At 49.2% G+C, this 26690-nt stretch overlaps 1 protein-coding gene and 1 long non-coding RNA gene across 2 annotated transcripts in view; both read right to left on the reverse strand.

The window, feature by feature from the left end:
* The window catches only part of LOC129384932 (uncharacterized), a 68245-nt gene extending 61223 nt beyond the window's left edge, over positions 1 to 7022 (reverse strand). The window contains exon 1 of the long non-coding RNA XR_011893709.1: positions 6203 to 7022. This is a non-coding gene — a long non-coding RNA (uncharacterized lncRNA). The remainder of the gene's footprint in view (positions 1 to 6202) is intronic.
* Positions 7023 to 9100: 2078 nt separating this feature from the next.
* LOC129384709 (uncharacterized) overlaps positions 9101 to 26690 on the reverse strand; it is a 134526-nt gene continuing 116936 nt past the window's right edge. Inside the window, exon 4 of the mRNA XM_055070322.2 lies at positions 9101 to 9197. Coding sequence (XP_054926297.2) covers positions 9101 to 9197 — 97 coding nt within the window. The remainder of the gene's footprint in view (positions 9198 to 26690) is intronic.

Below are 26690 nucleotides of genomic sequence, written 5' to 3' on the forward strand. Positions count from 1 at the left end.
ACACTGCGCGCCTGGCCGCGGATATTATATCGAAAACTTTACTGGCCACGAACTTGCGATTTCGCTGTGGCGGTGCCCCGAAGAGCACATGTTGCCACAACGCGCGCCTCGCTGCGGATATAAAGGAAAAGGTTTACTGCTGCGAAATGGCGATTTCCCTGTGGTGGCGCTCCGATGAGGCACATGAAGTCAGAACGCGCGCCTCGCCGCGTATATTACAGCGAAAGCTTTACTGGCCGCGAACATGCGATTTCGCTGTGACGGTGCTCCGAGGAGGCACATGATGTCACAACGCGCGCATCGCGACAGATATTACAGCGAAAGCTTCACTGGCCGGGAACTTGCCATTTCGCTGTGGCGGTGCTCCGAAGAGGCACATAATATCACAATGCGCGCCTCGCCGCGGATATAAAGCGAAAGCTTTACTGCAGCGAATTTGCGATTTCGCTGTATCGGTGCTCCGAGGAGGCATTTGATTTCACAACGCGCGCCTCTTCGCGGATATTACAGCGAAAGCTGTACCGGCCGCAAACTTGCGATTTCGCTGCGGCAGTCTCCGAGTAGGCACATGAAATTACATTGCGTGCCTCGCCACGGATACTAAAGCGAAAGCTTTACTGGCCGCGAACTTGCGATTTCGCCGTGGCGGGGCTCCGAGGAGGCACATGATGTCACAACGCGCGCCTCGCCGCAGATAATAAAGCGAAAGCTTCTCTGGCCGGGAACTTGCGATTTCGCCGTGGCGGTGCTCCGAGGAGGCAGATGATGTCACAACGAGCGCCTCGCCGCGGATATTACAGCGAAAGCTTCTCTGGCCGGGAACTTGCGATTTCGCCGTGGCGGTGCTCCGAGGAGGCACATGATGTCACAACGCGCGCTTCGGCGCGGATATTAGAGCGAAAGCTTCACTTGCCGGGAACTTGCGATTTCGCTGTAGCGGTGCTCCGAGGAGGCAAATGATGTCACAACGCGCGCCTCGCCGCGAATGTTATAGCGAAAGCTGTACTGGCCGCGAACTTGCGATTTCGCCGTGGCGGTGTTCCGAGGAGGCACATGATGTCACAACACGCGCCTCGCGACGGATATTAAAGCGAAAGCTTTACTGGCCGTGAACATGCGATTTCTCTGTGGTGGTGCTCCGAGGAGGCACATGATGTCACAACGCGCCCCTCGCCGCGGATATTTCTCTCTCTCTCTTGCTCCCTAGTCACTGCGCATGCGCTACAAGTAACACGGAACTACAGGTGTTGCGCCGCTACCGCATAGAGAAAGAAATTCAACCGGAGGGGCACTGAGCAAAAACTGGCAAACAGGCAACACGTCACGCCTTGTTTCAACTCCATCCGTTATTTGACGCGAGCATCGGGAAAAAAGGAATGTGAAATGAACTTACAGACGACGTGTTATTTTTTATTCTTTCCCGCTAAAACTAAAAAGTTCTGCGTATAAATGAACTTATAGTTTGCGACTTATTTTTCTTGCGTCCCCTAGGAACAAGCTAGCGGCACCACAGTGGCACGCCAGACGCGCCATATGCATGCGTCATGCGCGAGACATGCCACCGAAACGAGCGAAACCGGCTGCGCATGTGAAGCTCGCCTGCTCGGCGACCTATCTGTTTTCGATGTAGCCCGTTTTTTGGGCTCCTGTCGTTTTGTTGCGTTCCGTCTGCATTTCTAAACGGAACCGCTGCACTACTGGACTACAGCAAGGTGAGGAATTTTTTTGAAAGTCTGTGACGCACTTCAAGCACATTTAGGCTCACTGCACTAAACTTAACCTATAAAACAGCTCCGCCGTACAAGCCTAGTTAATTTGAGTTAATTACTCGTACTGGGAGGTGTTTGCGACGCTTTATACGAGCCCAAACATTTTATGACTTATTTCGGTAGTTTTTGGCCACGCTCGCGGCACCTGGCTTTGTGACGAAAAGCACCGAGGCCGTGTGACGCAGTTTCGCGTGTACTGAGTCTTACTGGGACAAGTCTTGGAGCTTTTTCTGACCCCAGACATTATTGTAACTAATTTCGCTACTTTTTGGGGTACTTTTCAAGCACAGTGTCCACGCTCGACGTAGTAGCGCAGTTAGCGAAAAGCAGCTCGGCTGTGTGCCGCAGTTAGTTTCGCGTGCACTGAATCTTACTGGGAGAAGGTGGTGACGCATTCTCTGACCCCAAAAATTACTGTATTTCGTCAATTTTGGGGATACTTTTGAGGCATGCTCGCCACGCCTCGGGTTGTGACGCTGTTAACAAAAAAGCAAGCCGGCCGCGGCGAGTTAGATTTGCGTGTACTGAATTTTAGTGGGACAGGTTTGTGACGCATTTTATGGCCATCTAACAACATATACCTTATTTCGGTACCCACGCTTGTCGAAGACGCGACGATCGATGGCCGAGAGCGATAACAGGGGAGTGTGTCCTTGCGCCGGCAGGACGCGTAAAAGACAACGCCGAGGAGCTCAAGAACTTGACATTTCTGTCTCTGAGCGAGTGAAAACAGGTTTTCTTCCCACGAATCTATTTTGAGTGCGACTAGAAGGCATTCTGCGAACGTGTAACATGGTCTGGCTGAGAGCCTGTGTCGTAGCCACCTCTGTGTACTTGGCGTTCCATCGCGTCGACTGAGGCCAAGTTTGGAAACGCGCAGTCCCCCGTGTGTTTGTGCTCTTAAAGTGCAGGAAATAATGCCCGGGAAGGGAGGGATCTGAAGTTTTCTTAAGATTTTATGGAATTGCTTGGGAGATTTCTATTTCCTTCGAAATGTATGTAAAAGTGAATTTATCTATAAGCCGCTCATTCACCACTTGCGCACGGTTTGCCTCGATCTACACGCAATATTCCTGTTAGGTCAATATACCAAAATGATACATGCTTGTAATTTACTTTTTTTTCAGCTGATTGCATCCGGTGGAGCTTCGTATGGCAAGGACTGCTGCTTACCTGGTGCCACAGCTTTAGATGAATGCACAAGAAGCCCGGAACGAGCATTTATATAGAGCAAAATAAAGATTTCATCATTGTAGAATACGTCCTGCGTTTTTATATCAAAATGCACGTGACACAGATTCGGTGCATGCTTGTAAAGATCGTTCGCAATCATTTTTACTAAATGATAAAACTACTCCCGCCAAGGCCGCGCGTGGTTTAGCAGTAGAAGCGAAAAGAAGGAATGCCGCGCCGAACAGCGGAGCCGGCGTGGCGTGTACCAACTGGCGTTTGAAACGCGCGCGCCTAAAACTTAAACAGGAAGATGTTAATACCATCCGCTTGGTGCGCTACAGTTAATTCGGCCGCTGGGCTCTATGGGCATGTCCGCTCACGAGACGTTCATTTGTGTGATCGCCAGCAGTTTGTGCGCAGGCGCGAGTAAGAGCGAGAGCGAGAGAGAAAATCTGGGGGCTTTTGCTCCTTACACATATGGCTCTGCCTAGGCACTACAGATAAGGTTTCTTAGCGCGTGTTGTAGCATTTGTCACGCATTGCAGACTTAAGCGTGCTTCCTTATTTTAGATCACTATCATCATCGTTATCCCCTAGACATGGCGGAATTATACGGAGTGCGGTCGAGTTTGTTTACGCTCCGCCGCTCTCTGCCCGCGCGTTGAGGCAGCGGGCCCCGGACGGACGCCCTATTTGGTGATCGCTGTGTGTGTAGGGGCAAGGTTGTGACTGGTGTTGTATATGTCGCAGGTCGCTTTTTTCGTCGCGACGATAGATTGCATTGTTTACAAGCCCTGCTCCAGGAGGGCACACGTAACCGGCAAACGGGGGCGTCAGGAAAGCGCCTGAGGTTATAACAACGCAGGTGGCGCAGGATCTCCAGCGCATCCAAGGGTTAGCGGGGGGATCAAAGCTGGAAGCAGGGTGGTCCGTGTGTTGCGGCCGCGGAGGCGGAAAAGCGCAGGCTTCTGCGAGCCAATATCTACGGACCAATGCGGTTTGTAGCTTTGGTATCCCCGTTTCCGCTTTGGTGTCCTCGAGGCGCCGCCACTAATGCGAAATAACGACACGTTGTCACAATTAGTAAAAAACAGGATTGAATAAATATAATTACGTCCAGCCGTCAACTTGTGATGCTAAGTTCAGCACTACCGCGCCCCGCGTCTTCTGCAACACCAGTCAAAACTTCGCCTCTGAAGGTACATCGCACAGACTTGCTCGCGCCTGCGGCGCTGGTGCTGAGTCAGTCATCGTCACCGGCGGCCTTTCAGCCATTTGCGTTCAACCGCAGTTGCTAGGGTGCTCTGCTTTGTGGATATTCAATATATGCGGCCTGGGCTCTACTATACGGTCGCTACTGCTCCCACACAAACATCTGTGATGTTATTGACAAAGTACTTCGCCGTAAGGCGCGAGAAAGCTATGATCCGCCACGACTGACTTAGCACGAGTGCCACAGGTGCGAGACATTCTGTCCGACACAGTGGTCGCCAATTCGGGCGTCAGTGCCCGCAGCTTCACCTATATTACCGCGCCAGCAGCCAACGTCCGAGCGTAAACAAACTCGACTCCCGGCACCAAACGCAATGCCGCAAACGCAATGCCGGCACGCCTAGGGACAAACGCCTACAACACGCACTAAGAAACCTATTCTGTAGTGCCTAGGCAGAGTCATTATTTAAAGAGCAAAAGCCCCAGATTTTCTCTCTCGCGCCCGCACTTCCCCGCGCCTGCGCACAAACGGCTGGCGATCCCTGAAATGAACGTCTCGTGTGTTCGCTCTTGTTGAAATTTTTCTCTATGGCCACCGTTTGGTATGACGTCACACCGCGTTCCTCGTCATTGCGTTCACCTCCGCTCGCTTCGCCAGCTGCGTCGCATGCATTATAGCATGTCGGAGGATTGAAAAGGAGATCTCGCGTGCGCCGCAACCACAGTTGAGGCGACAGTATGGACGGCGACCATTCTGACAAGCTGGAGGAGGCCTGCAGTCGACATCAGAACGAGTTGAAGAGGAAACTAATCGCCCAGGAAACAGACAAACAGCGCGCCGAACGACTGGCTAAATGCCGCAACATAGCTAAACAGCCAGACTAACCTGGACTTGCAATCAAGATTAACCAAGGCTAACCACGCTCTGCCTTAGCTTTCGCTACGTATATCCTGGCATAGCCGAGCTAAGCCACTGCCAATTTTTTCGACGCCAGAAGGCAGCGCGTGCCACCTTTGTGCTCTCCAGCGTTCGTCGGCGCGCGTGTATATCCGAACGGACAGCACATACAGGGTGTCCCAACTGTCATTCACCAAGATTTATAAATATGCAAATGCCACGCAGCTCGACAGAAGCAATGAATTGTTCGTTGTCGCTTGCAGATACCGAGATTAATTTTGGCACTTCCCCTAATTTCGTAATTAGGAGAATCGCTCGTATATTTAGAATTGATGTCATATTATAATTAGATGAAAAGTGTCAATAATAAAATTGTAGAGCAACATGAAAAATTCCCGATACGGACTACATAAAAGTTTATATTTTTTGTCTCCCGGCGTAAGCTGCCGCATTTCTATAGGGGCGAAATGCAAAAGCACGCCTGTACTTAGACTAAGGAGCCCGTTAAAAAAACCCAGGGTGTCCGAATTTCCGGAGACCCCACTATGGCGTGCCTCACAATGAGATCGTGATTTTGGCGCCTAAAACACTACAATTTTTTTAAAAAGCCTTTTCCGAGCTTGAAGCAATCCCGCGAATACAGGCAAATTGCCGCGAGTGGCCAGTCGCTCCGCAATTTTGCGCGTGTTCGCGGGTTTGTTTCCCGCTCGAGAAAAATAGTTTTATGTAGCACGTATTGGGCAACAGAAGGCTCTTTAGGGAGTTTTGCTTGTTGCTCTATAAGTTTCTCATTCACACTTTTCTCATCATGATACTTGAGAAGTTGATTTATTCGGGCTAATAGGCGACAAGCTAACAAACACGACTCGGTGAAAGCCACGTTAAAGTAAAGGACAAACTGCAATTAGCGACAGTTTTTTTACAACTGTATACACTGTCGTTATATAATAAGAGAAACAATAACTCACAGCTTCCCTCTTTCTGAGATATTACAGCCATGTGAACACTTTCTAAATGGTTACGCTACCACGAAGGTAGCGTAAGCATGATTGGGTCACGCTTCGGTCGTGCGACTCGATGTCGCAATTTGCAACAAACCAGTGCGTTCTCATCACAACTGACCATTGTTTTTTTTGTTTGTTCTGCTTACCGTATCGAAACTCCTTAAAACGTGCTCATCGCTGGGTGCGTTCGGTAATGTCTGATGAAATAAAGTCGGGTAAATATCTGAAAGGTGAGCGTTGCGGTAGACGTCCATTCTGAGGCTTAATGTCAGGGCGAACCGGTTCAAGGGTGCTTGCACGCCGGCGATTAAGTTCAGCGCGTCCTCCTGCGAAAGATACAGAAAGGCAAACTGGTTGTAGCCCCTCACCAGGTAGGAAGATGTCGAAAAGGATGCAAATATTTCACCGAATGGTCTGAAACGTGTAAGCCTGTAAGACGCGTCAGGAGCGCCCTGAGTAGAAATAATTCGGCACTATCCCGTCCAATATAAGCTGTGTCGTGTGAGCCGCAGTCAGAAAACGCACTCTCGAGAAAAAAAAAAAACGTGGAGAGGAGTTACCGTCCCAGCAATGTTCATACCCCCTCCTTTCCGTCATCTGCTTGCCCGGCGAGCGGGCAGGGCAGCGGTGCGCCATGACGAAAAACACGCTGCGCATAGGACGCTGCTCGGCGGGCGATTGCACTGTCACTCCGCGGAGAAAACAGATGACGAAAAGCACGGGTAGCCTATGCTTTCTAAATAGCTGGAATGGCAAACTGCAGTCCGCTTCTCGAGAACACCGCTGCGGCCACTGCTCGAGGGTTGGCAGAACGCGACAGTAATCCCACGGACATCCAAATGCTTAGTGACTCGAAACACCGAAGCGCGCGCCACTCTGTGCAAGCAGAGCGGCGTAGAGAAATGCTACAAGAGCGCACACTCGGCGAAAACTAGCAATAGGAAATATGTCACGCTAGCACTCACATCAGCCGATAGCTGACACGAGCATCGCAAAAAATGAGAATCTCAGCACTTCCACTATGTGAAGTTGGAAGACCAGTGAAGCTGTATTGCTCAATAGCTATATTAAGTTCTAGCGGGTGTCCCAGTTAACTTGAGGCCTTCTCCTCGACACGCATGACAACTCCACGGCTGCCATTATCCGCCTTGTTGATTCTCGGATTGGCGGTCGAGAGGTCACGTGTCTTAAAATTTGTGTCGGGAAACGGATGGGCTGCAAAATGTAATTTTGCCTTTTCATCATGATGACGAAACGTGACGTGGAGCTGCAAATTTTGTCGACTCATACTTTTTTCTGGCCCATGAAAGCTGTATTGCGACGTTAGTGCTTTAAAAGGAAAGTGAGCGGTAGCAGGCAGATGCCCTTGGGCGCTATTCTGGACATTCCGCCATTTTCTTCGATGCGTGACGTAGACACGACGCGAATAAAATGGCGCTGATGGCCCCATTTTCCTTTCGTAACGTGACGCCAATTTGACGCTTTGCCTAAGAAAATGCGACACGCCTGTCAAGGACATTGACGGTAAATTGGACAAGATCCTTAGTACCCTAGGTCAACTCCAATTCGATTTCGAGTCACTAAAGAAGGGGCACGACAGACTAGTAGAGGTGGCCGACGGCCTAACGAGCAGGGTAGAAGTGATGGAGAAGGGCTTCGGCGCCAGGATCGAGGGTCTCGAGAAAACAGTCTTTACTCACTCCACGGCACCGGTCAACTCCCCTGCCTCCACCATGGTCAGAAAGAACACTGCAAGAAGCAATATTATCACACCCAAAATGGCGGTAAAGTCCGCAACCAAAGTAGAAAGCGAAAATCGAGAAGGCAAATAAACGAGAACCAGCCGAAAGGCACCAAGCGCAAACGAGCAATCAAGGCAAGCTTATAATCTGGCAATGAAAGTGTCGCGGGTTCTGCAACAAGAAATTGGTCCTCCAACAACACATCAGACACACTACAGACAAGCCGAACATCATACTCATCCAAGAGACCAACACCGACACACCCACACTTCCGGGATATGAAACAATTGCCGTTCCGCCCACAAAAGCCTACAGCGGCGTAGCGACGTTTATCAGTAACAGGCTCGCGTGGGCCGAAATTGACAGAAGTAATCCGGACAGCAAATATGAGCACCTGTTCATCGAAGTCTTTCCCAAAGGCAAAAAGGCCAAGAGCATACTAGCACTCAACACGTACAGCAGCCCGAACCACAGAACGCAAAGTTTCAAAAGACTGTTGAAGAAGGCCAGGGACAAAGCCGGGGACAACCCGCTGATTATTGCCGGAGATTTCAACGCCCCAAACGTTGAATGGGGCTACAGCGCCACCAGCGCCAAAGGCAGAAATCTTGCCACCGATGCAGAAGAGATGGGCCTCAACCTGATCGCGTCCGCGCTCTACCCCACCAGGATGGGCAACTCAATGTCGAAGGACACCACCCCAGACCTCACGTTCGTCCTCAACACCGAGTGGGCCACCTGGCATAATACCGGCGACGACCTCGGCAGCGACCATTTCTTTGTGTAAACGTCAATAGCAATCGCCTTGAAACCACTACGAAAATGGAGATACACGGATTGGGATGTGTTTAGACAGGTAAGAAAGGAACGTACCGACAAGCCCGCTACACTAGAACAATGGACGCAAGAACTCAAGGAAGATGCCCGCAACGCGACCAAAGAAATAGAAACAGATGTACAGACAATCGGGATGGACGCTCAGCTCGCTCACATGCTGGAAGCGAAAAGATTCAAACTGCAGAGATAGCGTACCTAGAGACTCAATAGAAGGCTTAGAAAAGAGATCGCACTGCTGAACAAGGACATTGAGCACCACTGCGTGGTACTCTCCAACCAACAATGGCACGAAGTATGCGCAAGGGCCAATGGCAGCATGACATCGGGAAAAACCTGGAACCTGCTCAAATACCTTCTTAACAAAGGTCAAACCAGGAGCTCCCAGACTAAGGCGGCTGACAAGATAACGAAACGCGAACTGAAAAACTCCAACGAGCAGAATTTTATGGCAAGACTTGCCGAGAGTTACATGCCACTCTCGAGCAGCCACGAAAGCGAGGCCGAGGCACCCGCTTCCCCGTACACGGGCGAGGACAACCCTAACGTCGACGAACCCTTCCCCCTGGAAGAAATCAGGACAGTCCTTCAAAACCTGAATGGCACATCGGCCCCAGGTCCGGACGGTATTATTGACAAGGCCCTTCGTAACTTGGATGAAGACACCGTCCGGTTCCTAGCGGAACTAATCACTCAGGTCTGGGCTTCTGGTAGGGTCCCACCGGAATGGAAGAACGCCACCACGGTTCTCATCCCAAAGCCCAACAATCCCTTGGGCGTCGAGAACCTCAGACCCATTTCAGTCACGTCGTGCGTGGGTAAGGCTGCGGAACACGCCGTTCAGAACAGTCTCCAGATTCCTCGAAAACAAGGGACTTTTACCACACACCCTCATCAGGTTTAGACCCGGTCTATCAACTAAAGACACCATGATTTTAATCAAGCACTAAATCATTGATGACCCCATTAGAAACGCCAAGGCCATTCTCGGGTTGGAACTCGAAAAAGCGTTCGATAACCTTTCTCACCAATACAATGTGGACAGCATTTCCGCCCTGAACCTCAGAGCTAGATTCCACGCGTACGTCAAGTCATTCTTGAATAACAGCACGGCTACGCTCCGATTTGCCGACCTCTCCACGGAGACACTCTTGCTGGGGACCAGGGGCACCCCCGAAGGCTCGGTCATCTCCATTATGCTTTTCAACCTTACCATGATGGCACTTACTGAGAAACTCGGACAGATCCACGGGCTCGAGCACAACATACACGCAGATGACATCACCGCGTGGGTCACCAAAGGAACCCCGGGCATGCTGCAGGACATCTTGCAAGAAGCAGTGAATACCGTAGAAGAATTTCTAATTCCCACAGGACTCAGATGCTCGCCTACCAAGTCGGAGCTGCTCGTACGCAGACCCACGCAGAAGGGCCGCAAGCCATACTCGTCAGACTTCGATTATAATCAAGAAATTGCCGTATGAACCAATTCGGGACACGCCATACCGTGCGTCGACAAAGTCAGAGTCCTGGCTATGATCATAGAGACTAAAGACGTCAATGCCTCTACGGTTCAGAAGCTCATCACCAAGACCAACAACGCTATCGGGCTCATCAGAAGAATTGTAAGTAGACACAGGGGCCTCAAGCAACATAATCTCATCAAACTCATACACGCGTTCGTCACCTGTCACTTCGCATACGTTGCGGCAATGTTCAATTGGTCACGATCCGAAAGAGACAGACTTAATGGCCAAATCAGAAAGGTCACCAAGCAAGCCCTCGGCATTCCGACCAGCACCAGCAACGAGAAGCTGGTGCACATGGGTATAAACAACACCCTGGAACAAATTGCAGAAGCCCAGCAGCGAGCCCAGCTTGCTAGGCTTTCGACGACGCCTCCGGGGCGTACGATCCTAGGGAAGCTAGGCTTTGCTCAAGGAAACATATAAAAAGACTTTGCGGACCTTCCAGGGCACATCCGTGCCGAGATCACGGTCTAACCTATGCCCAGAAACGTACACCCCGAAAACAACAAGGGCAGACGACAAGCGAAAGGACAATTCCTCCTTAACCAAGCCTTGGCGAACCGCGAACGCTCAGCTTTTGTGGACGCGGCTGCATACGCGGGAAACAAAGCTTTCGCAGTGGCGGTTGTGGACGGGCGCGGATCCACAAGACATGCAGCCACGGTAATTGCAAGGAAACCTGAACAGGCTGAACAGGTTGCGATCGCTGTTGCGCTCACCGACGACAATCTTTCCCATATCTACAGCGACTCCATAGCCGCTATCAGAGCTTTCCAAAAGGGCACGGTCTGCCCACAGGCTCTCAGAATTTTTACAACGAAAGAGAATAAGAAATACGTCATATACTGGTTCCCGGCACACTTAAGACCAAAGATCGGCGACGTCCTCAACCTTAACGAGGTGGCGCACGAGACAGCGCGCACGCGTACAGACCACGCGGCTTCACCCGACCACTCGGAGAACAAGGACGCTTCAACTACATACATTGAAATCACTAAACACTACTGCCTACAACGTAGAGAGTATAGCACGCCACACCGCACGCTTACTCGAGCTCAAGCGGTTACGCTCAGAATGCTACAGACAGACACATACCCCCCGCAAAACAGACTACACCATTACATGCCTGAGCTCTACGACAAGTCTTATTGCACCAATTGAAATACATCCCTTTACGTCTATCGTTTACTCTGGCCGTGCTCGCAAGCTCACATAAACTGCGAACAGGACAAGCGCAAGTTTGAAGAAGCAATCCGGAGCGAAGAACTAGCTCCCCAACTCTGGGCCATCCAGCAGGTCCACGACGCCGCCAGGAAACTAAACCTTCCGGTTCCGTCATAGGAGACGCCCACTCCATGATAGCCCAAAGATGTCGTGGGTTGCAGGACCTCGAATAAAGTTGATTTCCTACTCCATTCCTAAGAAACTGAAACGAAGGCACTGAACGTAAGCTTCTCGGTAAAGCGAAAGAGTTTTCCTCCGCAGTAAAAATAAAGCAGCTAGCTCAAACCTCATGATTATTCCGTCGAAAACGCTTCTCGCTTCCGTCGTCTGCTGCGTACAAGCCGTCGTCTGGTTCAATAGCTAGGATGCGTGTCCTCGGGAAATGGAATGAGTCTTCGTATGTTGGCGCCAACACGCTTGTTTTCTTCCTTGAGACAACATACGCGACATACCAGTGGGGAAGCGCGCACGTTTTAGGCCACACTATCGCTATCTCCTGAAACGGAAGTTACTCAGCCCGACTCGGCTGGCTGAGAAAGGCCGAATAACACCGATAGTGTTGCGCACGCCAGAGATATCCGCTAGCGCGACGCAAGCGCCGGCGTTGCCATCTCTTGTTCACTTCGCTGCTTACTCGCACCACGGGAGGAAACTTCAAGGCGCCGCCTTCCGTAGATTCATTTTTTATAAATGAGAAAGACGCCGTTGTCATAACTTTTGATTGTACGAAAAGGCGTTAATCTTGATTACAACACAAACGCACCAGTGAAATGTGGACTACGTTGCGGAATGTTTGCTATGTTCGACCAATATTATTTCGTATGAATGCGTTCTTCTAAGAAAGAATGGCCCAAAAAACAAATCCCAACACGACCCGAGAACGATCCAAATACTATGAGCACGCGTTATGAACAAAAGATTTCCATGGCGCAGAACGACGGGGAAAATGTCGCGATACGCATTCACCTCAGCCGCCATTGCGTATGGCTGCTCATTAGCATAATTCGCGCGGCTCGTTGCACCACAAATTATGGCGGAAAATCTCTGCAATGGCGGCCCAGCGCAACGTCACGCAACGTCAAATTGACGTTTACAAAACTGCCCTTCCTGTGACGCTCCCCACAGCATATTCCTTCAGCCAATCAGCAAGCTGGCATGGCGCATATCTTGGATCGGCACCACATATCCGTGAAATTGCAGATTCATTGCACTGGATTCTGTACGCTACCGCTAACTTTCTTTTTGAAGGGCTAACGTTGCAATATAGCTGCCAAGGACCAAACAAATGTTTTAGTCGATGAAATTTGCAGCTCCCCGTCACGTTTCGTCATATTGAAGAAAACGCAAAATTCCATTTTGCATTTCCGGCACAAATTTCTAGGCACGTGAGCTCTCGACAGCCAATCAGAGAGGAAACCTGGCGGATAATGGCGGCCGTGCAGCCGCCACGCGTGTTGAGAATAGTGCTCTATGTGGTGGTGGTCCATGATAGCCGCCATGTCAGCTTTCTGATTGGCTGAAAGAATATGCCGTGAGGAGAGTCACAGGAAGGGTCGTTTCTTAAAGGTCAATTTGAGGTTGCGTGACGTTGCGCTGGGCCGCGATTGCAGATATATGCCACCATAATTTGTGGTGTGACGAGCCGCGCGAGGTATGTTAATGAGTGGCCATATGCAATAACAACTGAGAGGCATGCGTATCGCCGCATTTTCCCCGTTGTTTGGGCTCATGAAAATATTTAGTTCATAACGCGTGCCCATAGCATTTGTCTCGCTCTCAGGTGGTGATGGGATTTGTGTTTGGACGTTCATTTTTTAAAAGGACGCGTTTAGTTGTAATAATAATGGTCACACATTACAAACTTTGTGCGACTTCTTACACTTTTATCTGCTGCGTGTGCAGTGCAGTCAACATTAATAACTTTTCACATCATCAGGAGTTACGACAACGGCGTCTTTTTAATTTATCAAACAATACGTGCGCAAGGCGGCGCCTTGAAGTTTCCTCACGCGGTGCGGGTAAGTCGTTTTGGTAGAAAAGAAGGACAATACCTGGAGGTTTCGTATCGATTACCGTCACCTCAATAAGATAACCAAAAAGGACATGTATCTGCTTCCCCGTATTGATGACGCGCTGGACTGCTTACATGGTGCCAGTTATTTTTCGTCGATTGATTTGCATTCTGGCTACTGGCAAATCGCAGTGGATGAACGAGATCGCGAGGTCACCCCAGATGGTCTCTACCAATTTAAAGTGATGCCTTTCGGACTGTGCTATGTCCCTGCTACCGTCCAACGCGTGATTGACTCTCTTCGGCGCAGATTCAAATGGACCCCATGCCTCTGCTACTTTGATGACGTCATTGTTTTTTCACCGACGTTTCGGGCCACCTCCACCGACTCTCATCTATCCTTGCTGTTTTTCGACGACCTTGCCTACAACTAAATTCTGCAAAATTCCATTTCGGCCACTGCCAAATACAAGTACTTGGTCACTTGGTTGACGCTGCTTGTGTCCAGCCTGATCCTGATAAAGTTCGTGCCGTGAACGTGTTTCCACTTCCGCGTTCTCACACCGATGTCCGAAGTTTCCCAGGGCTGTGTTCCTATTTTCGGCAATTTATCTAGAACTTTGCCGAAATCGCTCCTCCTCTCACAGACCTTCTCAAAAGCGACACCACTATTCGTTGGGGACGCGACCAGATTGCAGCATTTTCAGCGCTTATCAGTCGCCTTATCAATCCACTCGAGGTGGGTCATTTTGATCCGCATGCCTACACAGAAGTTCGTACTGATGCCAGCGGCCATATCATTGGCGCTAACTTGTCCCAACCACAGCGGGACATGAAGCGCGTAATTGCGTATGCTAGCCATCTTCTTTCAGCACCAGAGCGCAACTACTACATAAGAGAACGTAAATGCTTCGCCCTTGTTTGGTCCATTGCTAAGTTCCGCCCTTACCTATTCGGTCGGCATTTCACCGTCATGACAGATCATCATGCCTTATGTTGGCTATCCTCACTCAGAGACACGACAGGCTGTCTTGGTCACTGCGCTTTACGCCTGCAAGAGCACACCTTTACCGTGTCCTACAAATATGGGCGGCTACATAAGGACGCCGACTGCCTCTCCCGCTATCCTGTGGACCCTCCCGATGGCACCACAACCAATACAGATACCTGCGTTTTGTCGATCTCCGGCTTCTCACGCATCGCCGACGAGCATCGTCGTGACCCATATTCGCGATCCATCATCGAACACCTTACCTCGAAGCAATAGGACGTTTCCCTTCGTATGTTTGTTTTCCAGGACGGGACCTTATACCGACGCAATATGAATCCATATGGTGCTGAACTGCTTCTCGTCGGTCCCCAGCATCTGAGCTCGACAATTCTCTCGCAGTTACACGATGTGCCTACCACTGGTCATTTGGGTGTCTCCCGTACGTACGATAGTGTATGCAGGCGATTTTTCTGGCCTGGGCTATGTCGCTATGTTCGAAGTTACGTCGCTGCCTGCGAACTTTGCCAACGCCGCAAGAAGCCTCCATTGTCTCCCATTGGGCACATTCCGTCTATAGATATCCCCAATGAGCCATTTTACCACGTCGGCCTGGACCTCCTTGGCCCATTTCCACACTATTCCACACTATCTCCCGCGACCTACCGTTCCCTGGGTATGGACAAGATTACTCTTACGTGCATTGCGTCTACGTTGCGAATCCACACATTGGACAACGTGTATATAGTATGTCATTGTACCATAACATAATCACCCGCCACCTACCTTTCCCTGTATTTCCCACTTCCCCTTTCCCCAGTGAGGAGTAGCAGGCTAGAGACGCACTCTCCAGGCCGACCTCTCCTCCTTTCTGTTCATTAAAATCTACTCGTCCTATTCCTCGGCCAACACGTGGGTGGCCGTTGCGACGGACTATACCACGCGTTATGACATAACGCGGGCCCGCCCTATGAGCTGCTCAACCAATGTGGCTGATTTTCTCCTTCATGAAGTGATCCTATATATACATCATGGTGCCCCAGGTCAGCTACTCACTGATCGAGGGCGCTGTTTTCTTTCTAAGGATGTCGACGACCTTGTTCGCCCTTTCTCCACGTCCCAAAAGTTGATGAAGGCTTACCACCCACAGAAAAATGGACTTACCGCGTGTCTCAACCGTACACTCACGGACATGCTCTCCATGTATATGTCTGGTGATCACCGGGATTGGGACTGCACGTTACCTTTCGTGACGTTTGCATACAATTCGTCGCGTCACAATATTACTGGTTATTCTCTTTTCTATCTACTATATGGCCGTGACCCACTTCTGGCTCCTGACTCGCTGCTCCCTTTCGATGCCACCACTGCCACGTCCTATGCTCACGACGCCGTTGTTCGCACGGCCACAGCACGTCGCATCGCCCAGGACCGTCTTCTGGCATCTCAGATTATCCAAAAGCACCGTTACGACAGTCGTCGTCAGGACGTTTATTTCAGCCATGGGTCACTTGTCCTGCTTTGGTTTACCCTCCCGTCGCGTCGGCCTTTGCGAAAAACTGCTGCCGCGATACGTCGGGCCATACCTAGTTCTTCGTCATGCCATTGTAGTACACTATCCGTCGGGGTGAATGAATGCATTATTAGCACCACGCAAAATAGGTCAAAGATAAGGCATTTTTACTATCCGGAGCCGGGAATACAGATCACTACGAAGAAAAGAAACGGTGGCACCGGTATCGATGAGAGCTGACGCGTGAACACCTTCGACAGTTGCAGAAGGCATGTTGGCCGGGCAAACAGGACGAAATTTGAAGACCGATAGGAAGCAGTTTCCCCTCCAAAAACTGCAACAGTTAGTTTTCCGAGTGCTTGTCGGCAAGATGGGAAGTGGGGCGAAGCGGTGATGTAAAGCGCCGGTAAGGCGATGGAGAACGACGTCTGGCCGAATGGGAACTATGAGGCAGATTGGGAGCAGCTGGAGGAGATGGAGAACGCTGTTGCGGGAACGAGTACGATCCGGGATAGTAGGTGTCTAGTCGGCGAGTGCGGTCTCTCTCGTGCTAAGCATAGCCTCGTCTTTCATCCTGCTGGCGACGGCGGCAGAAGCGAGATTTATGGCCGCAGCACGTTCTCTGGCTCCCATCGAAACCAAATGGTCATAGGAAATGTCAGTAGGCACGGAGGTCACGGTAGGGGTGGGTACCGAAGCAACATCCGCGTAGGTAGCTTTGGGGCGCGCTACCGGAGCAAGATGCGTCGTGGGTGTAGTCATCGCTGTCAACTCTTGCTTTATGACCTCGCGAAAGTCGAAGGTGGGAGCTGAGGCACAGGCAGCCGGTGGACGCCTTAGGTCTTGTATTTGAAACTCTTCGCGGATAACAGCACGTAGATCTGGAGCAAGGGGAACCTGAGGATCGCTGCTGTCATGTTGAAGACGAATAGACTGCAGCTCGTCTTGGCGTTGACACGTGGAAGTGATATCTTAAACAGAAGCCGGATTTTGCACGATTAAGGCGTTGAACGTGACAGACCCAATGCCTTTTAATATGTGGCGAACGCGTTCGGCTTCCGTCATGCTAGGGTTCGCACGGCGGCACAGAGCCAAGACATCCTCTATGTATGAGGTGTGGAAGTTGGAGGCGGGTTCCCAGCTTCTGTTTTGCGGCTTCTGCACGGCCAGACGAGGTAGCGAAGATTTGCCGGAGCTTGGAGGTAAACGTGGACCAATCCGAGATTTCGGATTCGTGGTTGAAATACCACGTCTTTGCAACAACGGTCAAGTAGAGTGCTACGTGCCACAATTTCTGAGTGTCGTTCCACTTATTGCAAGAACTCACGCGGTCGTAGTGGTCGATCCAGTCGTCGACGTCATCACCGCGGAGTCCCGCAATGACGCGGAGATCGCGCTAAGGGCTCGTCACAGTCCCAGACGGCGCCGCAGCCGGGGTCGTCTGTGTGGTAGGGTGTGAAGTGCCGGAAGGGCCGGGGTTGGATGTGTCCATCGTTGCAGGGGTAGCCGGGCGCAGGCGGCGACCGGAACGTAGCTCCAGGGAGGACGGGAACGCGAGAGAGCGTCGGGGTCTTGACGTACCTCCACCACTTTACAATACCGAGACCGACCAAGTTGTCCAGCGCTGTTTATTCCAAAAAAGGCAACGCCCCAGCTCATGCGCGAAGAAGTAGAACAGGGAAGATAATGATGGCTATGTACAAATGAAAACGAGGAATATATTAATTCCTCACTGGAAACATGGACGCTAGTTCATGGCGCGATTCCACGACTTAGTTATTATCGGCCTTCACGAACATATCTCGAAGCCAAAAATAATGATGCGAAAGCGAAGTTTTCCAACAGAAGCAGCTCGAGAGTTGACAGGCACTTCGACGGAAGCTCGCAGGGATGCACTTCATGCAGACTTCAAACCAAATGTACTTGCAATATTGTTGTGCTTGCCTTCAAAATATGCGTTACAGACTGGGATCAACAACCTCACGACTGTGATTTTGCCTTCTGTACTCTGAAAGCGTGTATTTATTGAAGACGACACCACGCAGCAGCGATATCTGAACCGTTTTACAGAAGCAACTCGTACGTGAAAACTTTTGAGTTGTGGAAAGTGTTGTCTGTGAAGAGTGTCGCACCTAATTTGCTGCATGAAAAGCTGCAACAAAATGTACAAAGTTCTCTTTCGAGTGGCTATACTACCCTAAAATGCTTAATTGGAATCATCCACAGAGAAGCAGACGGCTTGACAATTAAGCACGGCCGGGTGAGCATAACATCAAGCTAAAGTAAAACAGCGAGATACAAGATCATATGTGCACCACAAACAGTGTAGTGCAGTACTTGCGAAAGGTTATGAACGTTATCTCTTCTCTAGATGCAACTTTGTTCGAGTAAGCCTCCGAACACAACCTTAAGCGACTACCGAAACGTAAGTATGGGCAACACGATGAAGGAAAATACCTGTGGCTTCAAATGTACGTGATTCTGTACCCCCACAAGCCTCCTTATTAGCAGAGATATGAGGTCGTTCAAAACAATCCTGGCATATTCAACGTTAATCAACGTGTAAAGAATTAAACATTAATTAATCACACTTTAGTGAATACTACTTCCGGTGATTTATTCTGGAACACCACAGCCAGGCTGGAGAAACCATCCGCGAGTGCCTGCATTTGGACGTGGACATTTGTAGTCGTTGACCTGACTAATCAAGTTTTATGTGATCATGCGCATTCACTTGACAAAAAAGAAAAGAAAGAGAAAGAATATTAAACAACCGCTGACAGAGCACTTGCATGTCACCCGCCAGTAAAGTGGAGGATTAGTTTGAAAAAGGTTGCTCAATACGTAAATAGAAGACTCCAGAATGTTCGTTTCCAATTTTGTTCGTAGAAAACAAAATAATTTTTTGACCTATGAATGTTCACTTGTCGATTCGGTTCTTGTCACTTCCTGCCGTTCACACTAAACGCACATATTTTCGGATCCGTGAGGCACATGTAAAAGGCATGCACAAATTAGGTTTGTTAGACAAGGAACAGATGGCTGGCGGAGAACTTTACCGAACACATTCAGTTTCCAGATAGGAGTTTCGTTTGTTTATTGTTTATAGCTTATACAAATTCCAAAAGTGTGCTGTCAACATCCACACTACTTTAACGAATTGATGTACGTCTTAGCTTCAGAAATGACGCATTTTTGTGTCGATACAAGGCATTACACTTCTCGCGTGAGAGACAGATTTTGCAAAGGGTACTCGCCAAAGAATGCTTATGCACGAAAATAATGAGAAGCGGTTAGCGTACCGGCAGAAAAGTAGCATTTGGTGAACCTTACAATCTCGAGCTGCGCGCGATACGTTCTTAGTACCGCTGCAGATTATATGCAGGCGCTTGTCCTTATTACACATGGTATGAACACGCTGCTAGAAAAAAATGGCAGTGGCTTAGCTCGGCTATGCCAGGATATACATAGCGAAAGCTAAGGCATAGCATGGTTAGCCTTGGTTAGTCTTGATTGCAAGTCAAGATTAGTCTGGCTATGTTGCTGCATTTAGCCTGTCGTTCGACGCGCTGTTCGTCTCTTTCCTGGGCGATTCGTTTCCTCTTCATCTCGTTCCCACGTCGATTGCAGGCCTCCTCCGGCTTATCAGAATTGTCGCCGTCCATATTGCCGCCTCAACTGTGGTTGCGGCGCACGCTCCTTTTCAATCCTCCGACTTGTTATCAGGCATGCGACGCAGCTGGCGAAGTGAGCGGAGGCGAACGCAACGACGAGGAACGCGTGTGACGTCATACCAAACGGCGGTAGCGGAAAGGTGGGGCGCTGCGCAGCGGTGGAACCATAGAGTTTCTCACTATAACACCTAGAGGGTAATCTGGCGCCACCGTCTATGGGAGTTTCTTAAGGGGGCACCGTGCCGTCATGGGAATGGCGGTATATGCGTCTGCGAGGCTCGTGTTGGCTGGTGTTGTAACAGGCTTCGTCTAAAACGTGGATATGGCTACGCAAATAACGCGTTTTCAAAGTAAAATCTTCATAAAAATTTTCCATTCACGCATATTACATTTTACTCACCCACGATGCATGACCAAGCGAAGAAAAGCAAGACCAGACGACCAACTGTTTCAAAGCGAGCGCGAACCTTGTCGTCTGTCCTCCAACTTTAGCGGCCCGCTGATACTTTTTACGTAACATCTAGTCGTACACACAATAACAAGTTCTCATAGTTAAACAAAACATGTTTTCGCGTAATAATAAAGCTAAAACAGCTTTTCATGTGCTGTTCTAGTAGAAAATGAATCATTGTGACAGACGGAACGCTACTTGCCAAGCGCGTCTTCAAGGTGTCCTGTCTCTATGAAAACGATGCCAATCCGAATCCACAATATACCGGCATTCCCATGCATACCACAGCGCAGCAGTGCCAGATTTCCCTCTAGGTAATGTAGTGAGAAATTCTATGGGTGGAACACCTGTGGCTCGGTGCTACTAGTGGCGCATGCGCAGTAGTGACTAGGGAGAGAGAGAGAGAGAGAGAGAAATGGAGCACCACCACGGCGAAATCGCAAGTTCGCGTCCAGTAAGGGTTTCGCTTTAAAAAAAACTGAGCAGCCCAGTTTAGCGCTTCTGACTAGGAAAAGTTGGTTGGAAACCCTAATCGTCGCACACGGCCACTCATTTGCCCCGTACAGTTACAGCCTCGATGCGCCCAACCAGACGTGTATTTCGAGGTTGGCACAGGAAAATGTCGTTTTATGAATCAACCTTGGCACAAAAATTTGAGCGGGAAGCTTAACGACATTCACTAACGAGAAAGTGGTACTGGTTAGGTGGGGAAAGCGATGTGTCGCCCCAATCATAGCAGTCGAAGCACAGTGCGTGAAGAGAGACGCGACTGCAAGACACATTGACACAGATACATCGCCACAATAAAGTCACTGTTACTTAAGCGCGGCAGGTTTGTCACAAAACTCAGAGTGCTTATCTAAACTACGTTTACCGATGGTTAAGCGCTACAGGCCCGTTGGTGCAAACGACGCATCGCAGCAGGAGCAGACGACGCGCGGCGCGAGACGAAAGACGCGACTGCAGCGCCGGTAGTTCCGGTGACAGCCGCTGCTGCCACGTCGGCCAGTGGCAACATTTTGACCCATCTAAAAACGTTGGCCAGTGGGCTGACATGGGGAGCTGTTAAACCAAAGTATGGCTAAGGACTTTGGTTTCGGAGCGCTCTAGATTACTCTAGACCGCCCTCGCGAGTGGCGTTGTCTTCGGCAGGCTGAAAGAGGGTGAGCGCCTTGAGTTCGGCTGGTTCTTTTGAATCGCTTTCCTCCACCTTCGAGCCTTCTGAGGCGCTCCGAGCCCTGTCGTCGGTGCAGTCGTCTAGACTGAAGCGTTTCCCGCAACGTCATCACAACACAGGCCACTGCACGCTCGCGTCTCGGCGAACGCTCGCTCCACTAGCGCGTTCGCGGGTTTTTCCGGCAGCGCCGGCAGCTTCGTATGGACGAAACATCGGACGCTGGCACTAGTCACGTGGTTATGCATGTCCCATTTCCTTCTCTGAGAGCGAGGCACAAGTTCGGCTTGCGCGCTTGTCCTCTACCTCCGAGTTCGTGGAACGCCAGATCTGCCCGACTCTACTTCGGGGGATGGAAGCTACCCCCAGTCGCAGATACCATTAAATAATAATCCTGGCTCTGGGGGCGGCTCACAGCGACAAGAGGGAGGCAGCCAAGCTATTCCATGACGGACAATTGACGGACTAGGGGAGGACGCCCTAGTCCGTCAACAATACTTAGAACGTACGAAGTCCTTTGCGAGATGGGTAGCTTTTCATGAAAGCGACATAAGACTGCAACCGTAGTTCAAGAAGCGGAAACGGACGTTGTGGCATTCTTTGCTGCTAATCCGCACGGTAGTGTGCGCGAGGCCGGTGCGGAGGCCGGAACCTCAAGGTGATCAGTGTGGAGGAAATAAAAAAAAAAAGGTCATATGCACCCGTACAGTGTACACTTTCATCAAAAACTTGAAGATCGAGATTTTGAAAACAGACTTGACTTTACAAATTGGATTTTCACGAATTGTGGAGAAGAACCGGACTTTTTCACTCGCGTGCTTTGGACGGATGAGGCTGATTTCTCCAGATACGCACAACATCTTCGCAACGCGAACTACTGGAGTGATAGGAATCCCCTCTGGCTGGCACAAACACGACACCAACACCAGTGGTCGTTTAAATGTGGTGCGTTAATTTTGATGGCAATATCATGGGACCCATCATTTTTGACAACACAATTTTGACCCAACGCTACCTCAACGACATCCTCGAGGTCCCCGTGAACAACGTCTGTTGCAACGTTCTACTTGCGCACCTTCGGGACATCTAGTTTCAACACGATGGGGCTCCTGCGAATAGTAGTAGTCAGTCTCGAGCGTGGATCCACAAGCTTATTCCCGGATAGTGGATTGGCCAGCACGATCCTGTACAATCGCCTGCAACGTCACCCGACGTGACACCACTGAATTCTTGTGGGGCTACGTGAAAGATCGCGTGTATAGCAGCGAACCTATCGCACCTAAAGCAGAGTGTGCCGCGAGATTGCAACGTCGTTAGACAAAGCTGCAACAGAACAAGTGTTGGAAAGAAGCAAGTACTGTATTGCTTCAGACGGTGACCTGATTGAGCACGTGCTATAAGTGGCAGTGGAAAACAACCGCTCAAAACTGGCGTAATATATGATTGTTTACGCACCTTCATGATGCCACCCTATCCTTACATAAAAATGAAGTTTGCGACCAAGAGAAATAGGTAAAAAACTGCTTTGTTCTGCCTCTTTTCCGGAGTTCAAGAGATAGATGGGTAAATTGCTGAACCAGTTGCAGCTGTGGATGTTTTTTTGTGCGCGGGTGGGACACCTTATGTGCATTCCGTTTATTTTTTAAGAAATAAACTCCTGAGTAGCTCTTTTCCGTTCTTCGGAGAGCTGCCTTCTTTTATTTATCTTGCTCCATTGTGCACTGTTCCTATTTAACATTGGTTGCATTTCTTTTTAGCTTTGTTTTACGATACGCGAAGGTTAAAGCTGTTCGGAGTGCCTCATGATCGAGCACAACATTCTTGCGTCCGCAGATGCTGACGCTTATTGCACCACGCTAGTTAGGTCGCGAAACCTCTCGAGCCATCCTACATGACGAAGCCTTATCCGATGCGGCGTTAAACGAATGCAGCCGTATATCTTTCAAAGGTTGCTCGGCGGCGCTTGAGTAGCGGCCCGCGAGAGCTAATCTATTCCATATTTCGCGGGCCTTTCTTTTTTTATTTGAAAAAACAAGGCACATTTCAGCACAAAAGAAATACCCGATTCGAAGTGCTTTAAGGCGCCCGTGAACTTTGTAATTGACATGTTTGCGGTTCAAGCAATAATGAAAGAAGTTCACTAATTAAAAGCAATTAATTAATTATTAATTACACCGTGATTAAAACAATACTGGCTGTAAGTACACACGACTGCCGCTATTATGCAGTCGGTATGATTTCTCTAGAACTCTCGGTTTTTTTTTTTAAATCTAGGTCCAAGTTAACTGGGACACACGGTATCCGCTCACGTGTAAATCCTGTGGGCCTGAAATTATCGTTCGAATCTTGCAAGTACGCGTTTTTTTTTCTACTTTAGTTATTTGCCGCGCAATGCCAACCACAGAATGAAGGCACCCTCTCGAGCTCTGCGTAGTATTTGTAGATAACGGCAGTGGTTCAGCAAGCACGTCGTAGGCTGGGGAAACGTCCCTACCTGCTTAGTTCGTGGCTTTTCACTGTGCTTGTTTGCGATGGGCTTCGCCTTTGAATCGGGAAATGCTGCTCTGGTCCACCAGCCGTATTATTCTGGGTGTTCTCTCTTTTAATGTTAGTTCTTTTTGAATAACCTGTAGCATTCAGCACGGAACTAATCAGTGAGCAGGATTACTCGATGTGCTGGACAATATTACAGTGTAAATCCAAATGTATGATTGTGTAAGAAATTTCCACTACTCAACTCACTTAAGCTCACGTGTCACAAAATACTAATTATATCCCGTTTCACTATCATTCATATGAGCGATGAACGAGTTAAAGTTAATTAGAGAACAAAATCTCAAATAACACTTGCCCCAATGTAATTATTACTTGATAAGGCGGTAGCATAGCGGTTAGCGTGTCCAGCTCACATGCACAATGCTGCACTTCATCATCATCATCATCAGCCTAGTTACGTCCACTGCAGGGCAAAGGCCTCTCCCATACTTCTCCAGCTACCCCGGTCATGTACTAATTGTGGCCATGTTGTCCCTGCAAACTTCTTAATCTCATCCGCCCACCTAACTTTCTGCCTCCCCCTACTACGCTTCCCTTCCCTTGGAATCCAGTCCGTAACCCTTAATGACCATCGGTTATCTTCCCTCCTCATTACATGTCCGGCCCATGCCCATTTCTTTTTCTTGATTTCAACTAAGATGTCATTTACCGGCGTTTGTTCCCTCACCCAATCTGCTCTTTTCTTATCCCTTAACGATACACCTATCATTCTTCTTTCCATAGCTCGTTGCGTCGTCCTCAATTTCAGCAGAACCCTTTTCTTAAGCCTCCAGGTTTCTGCCCCGTAGGTGAGTACTGGTAAGACACAGCTGTTATACACTTTCCTCTTGAGGGATAGTGGCAACTTGCTGTTCATGATTTGAGAATGCCTGCCAAACGCACCCCAGCCCATTCTCATTCTTCTGGTTATTTCAGTCTCATGATCCGGGTCCGTGGTCACTACCTGCCCTAAGTAGATGTATTCCCTTACCACTTCCAGTGCCTCGCTACCTATCGTAAACTGCTGTTCTCTTCCGAGACTGTTAAACATTACTTTAGTTTTCTGTAGATTTATTTTGAGACCCACCCTTCTGCTTTGCCTCTCCAGGTCATTGAGCATGCATTGCAATTGGTCTCCTGAGTTACTAAGCAAGGCAATATCATAAGCGAAACGCAAGTTGCTAAGGTATTCTCCATCAACTTTTATCCCCAATTCTTCCCACTCCAGGTCTCTGAATACCTCCTGTAAACATGCTGTGAATAGCATTGGAGATATCGTATCGCCCTGTCTGACGCCTTTCTTTATTGGGATTTTGTTGCTTTCTTTGTGGAGGATTACGGTGGCTGTGGAACCGCTGTAGATATCTTCCAGTATCTTTACATATGGCTCATCTACACCCTGATTCCGTAGTGCCTTCATGACTGCTGAGGTTTCGACTGAATCAAATGCTTTTTCGTAATCAATGAAGGCTATATATAAGGGTTGGTTATATTCCGCACATTTCTTTATCACCTGATTGATAGTGTGAATATGGTCTATTGTTCAGTAGCCTGTACGGAATCCTGCCTGGTCCTTTGGTTGAAAGAAGTCTAAGGTATTCCTGATTCTATTTGCGATTACCTTAGTAAATACTTTGTAGGCAACGGACAGTAAGCTGATCGGTCTATAATTTTTCAAGTCTTTGGCGTCCCCTTTCTTATGGATTAGGATTATGTTAGCGTTTTTCCAAGATTCCGGTACGCTCGAAGTCCTGAGGCATTGCGTATACAGGGTAGGCAGTTTCTCTAGAACAATCTGCCCACCATCCTTCAACAAATCTGGTGTTACCTGATCCTCCCCAGCTGCCTTCCCCCTTTGCATAGCTCCCAAGGCTTTCTTTACTTCTTCCGGTGTTACCTGTGGGATTTCGAATTCCTCTAGACTATTCTCTCTTCCATTATCGTCGTGGGTGCCACTGGTACTGTATAAATCTCTATAGAACTCCTCAGCCACTTGAACTATCTCATCCATATTAGTAATGATATTGCCGGCTTTGTCTCTTAACGCACACATCTGATTCTTGCCTATTCCTAGTTTCTTCTTCACTGCTTTTAGGCTTCCTCCGTTCCTGAGAGCCTGTTCAATTCTATCCATATTATACTTCCTTATGTCCGCTGTCTTACGCTTGTTGATTAACTTAGAAAGTTCTGCCAGCTCTATTCTATCTGTAGGGTTAGAGGCTTTCATACATTTGCGTTTCTTGATCAGATCTTTCGTCTCCTGCGATAGCTTACTGGTTTCCTGTTTAACGGCGTTACCACCGACTTCTATTGCGCACTCCTTAATGATGTCCATAAGATTGTCGTTCATTGCTTCAACACTATGGTCCTCTTCCTGGGTTAAAGCCGAATACCTGTTCTGTAGCTTGATCCGGAATTCCTCTAGTTTCCCTCTTACCGCTAACTCATTGATTGGCTTCTTATGTACCAGTTTCTTCCGTTCCCTCCTCAAGTCAAGGCTAATTCGAGTTCTTACCATCCTATGGTCGCTGCAGCGCACCTTGCCGAGCACGTCTACATCTTGTATGATGCCAGGGTTCGCGCCGAGTATGAAGTCGATTTCATTTCTAGTCTCACCATTCGGGCTCCTCCACGTCCACTTTCGGCTAACCCGCTTGCGGAAAAAGGTATTCATTATCCGCATATTATTCTGTTCTGCAAACTCTACTAATAACTCTCCTCTGCTATTCCTAGAGCCTATGCCATATTCCCCCACTGACTTGTCTCCGGCCTGCTTCTTGCCTACCCTGGCATTGAAATCGCCCATAAGTATACTGTATTTTGTTTTGACTTTACCCATCGCCGATTCCACGTCTTCATAGAAGCTTTCGACTTCCTGGTCATCATGACTAGATGTAGGGGCGTAGACCTGTACAACCTTCATTTTGTACCTCTTATTAAGTTTCACAACAAGACATGC

Source organism: Dermacentor andersoni, chromosome 4, assembly GCF_023375885.2.
Source record: "Dermacentor andersoni chromosome 4, qqDerAnde1_hic_scaffold, whole genome shotgun sequence".
NCBI classification, from domain to species: Eukaryota; Metazoa; Arthropoda; class Arachnida; order Ixodida; family Ixodidae; genus Dermacentor; species Dermacentor andersoni.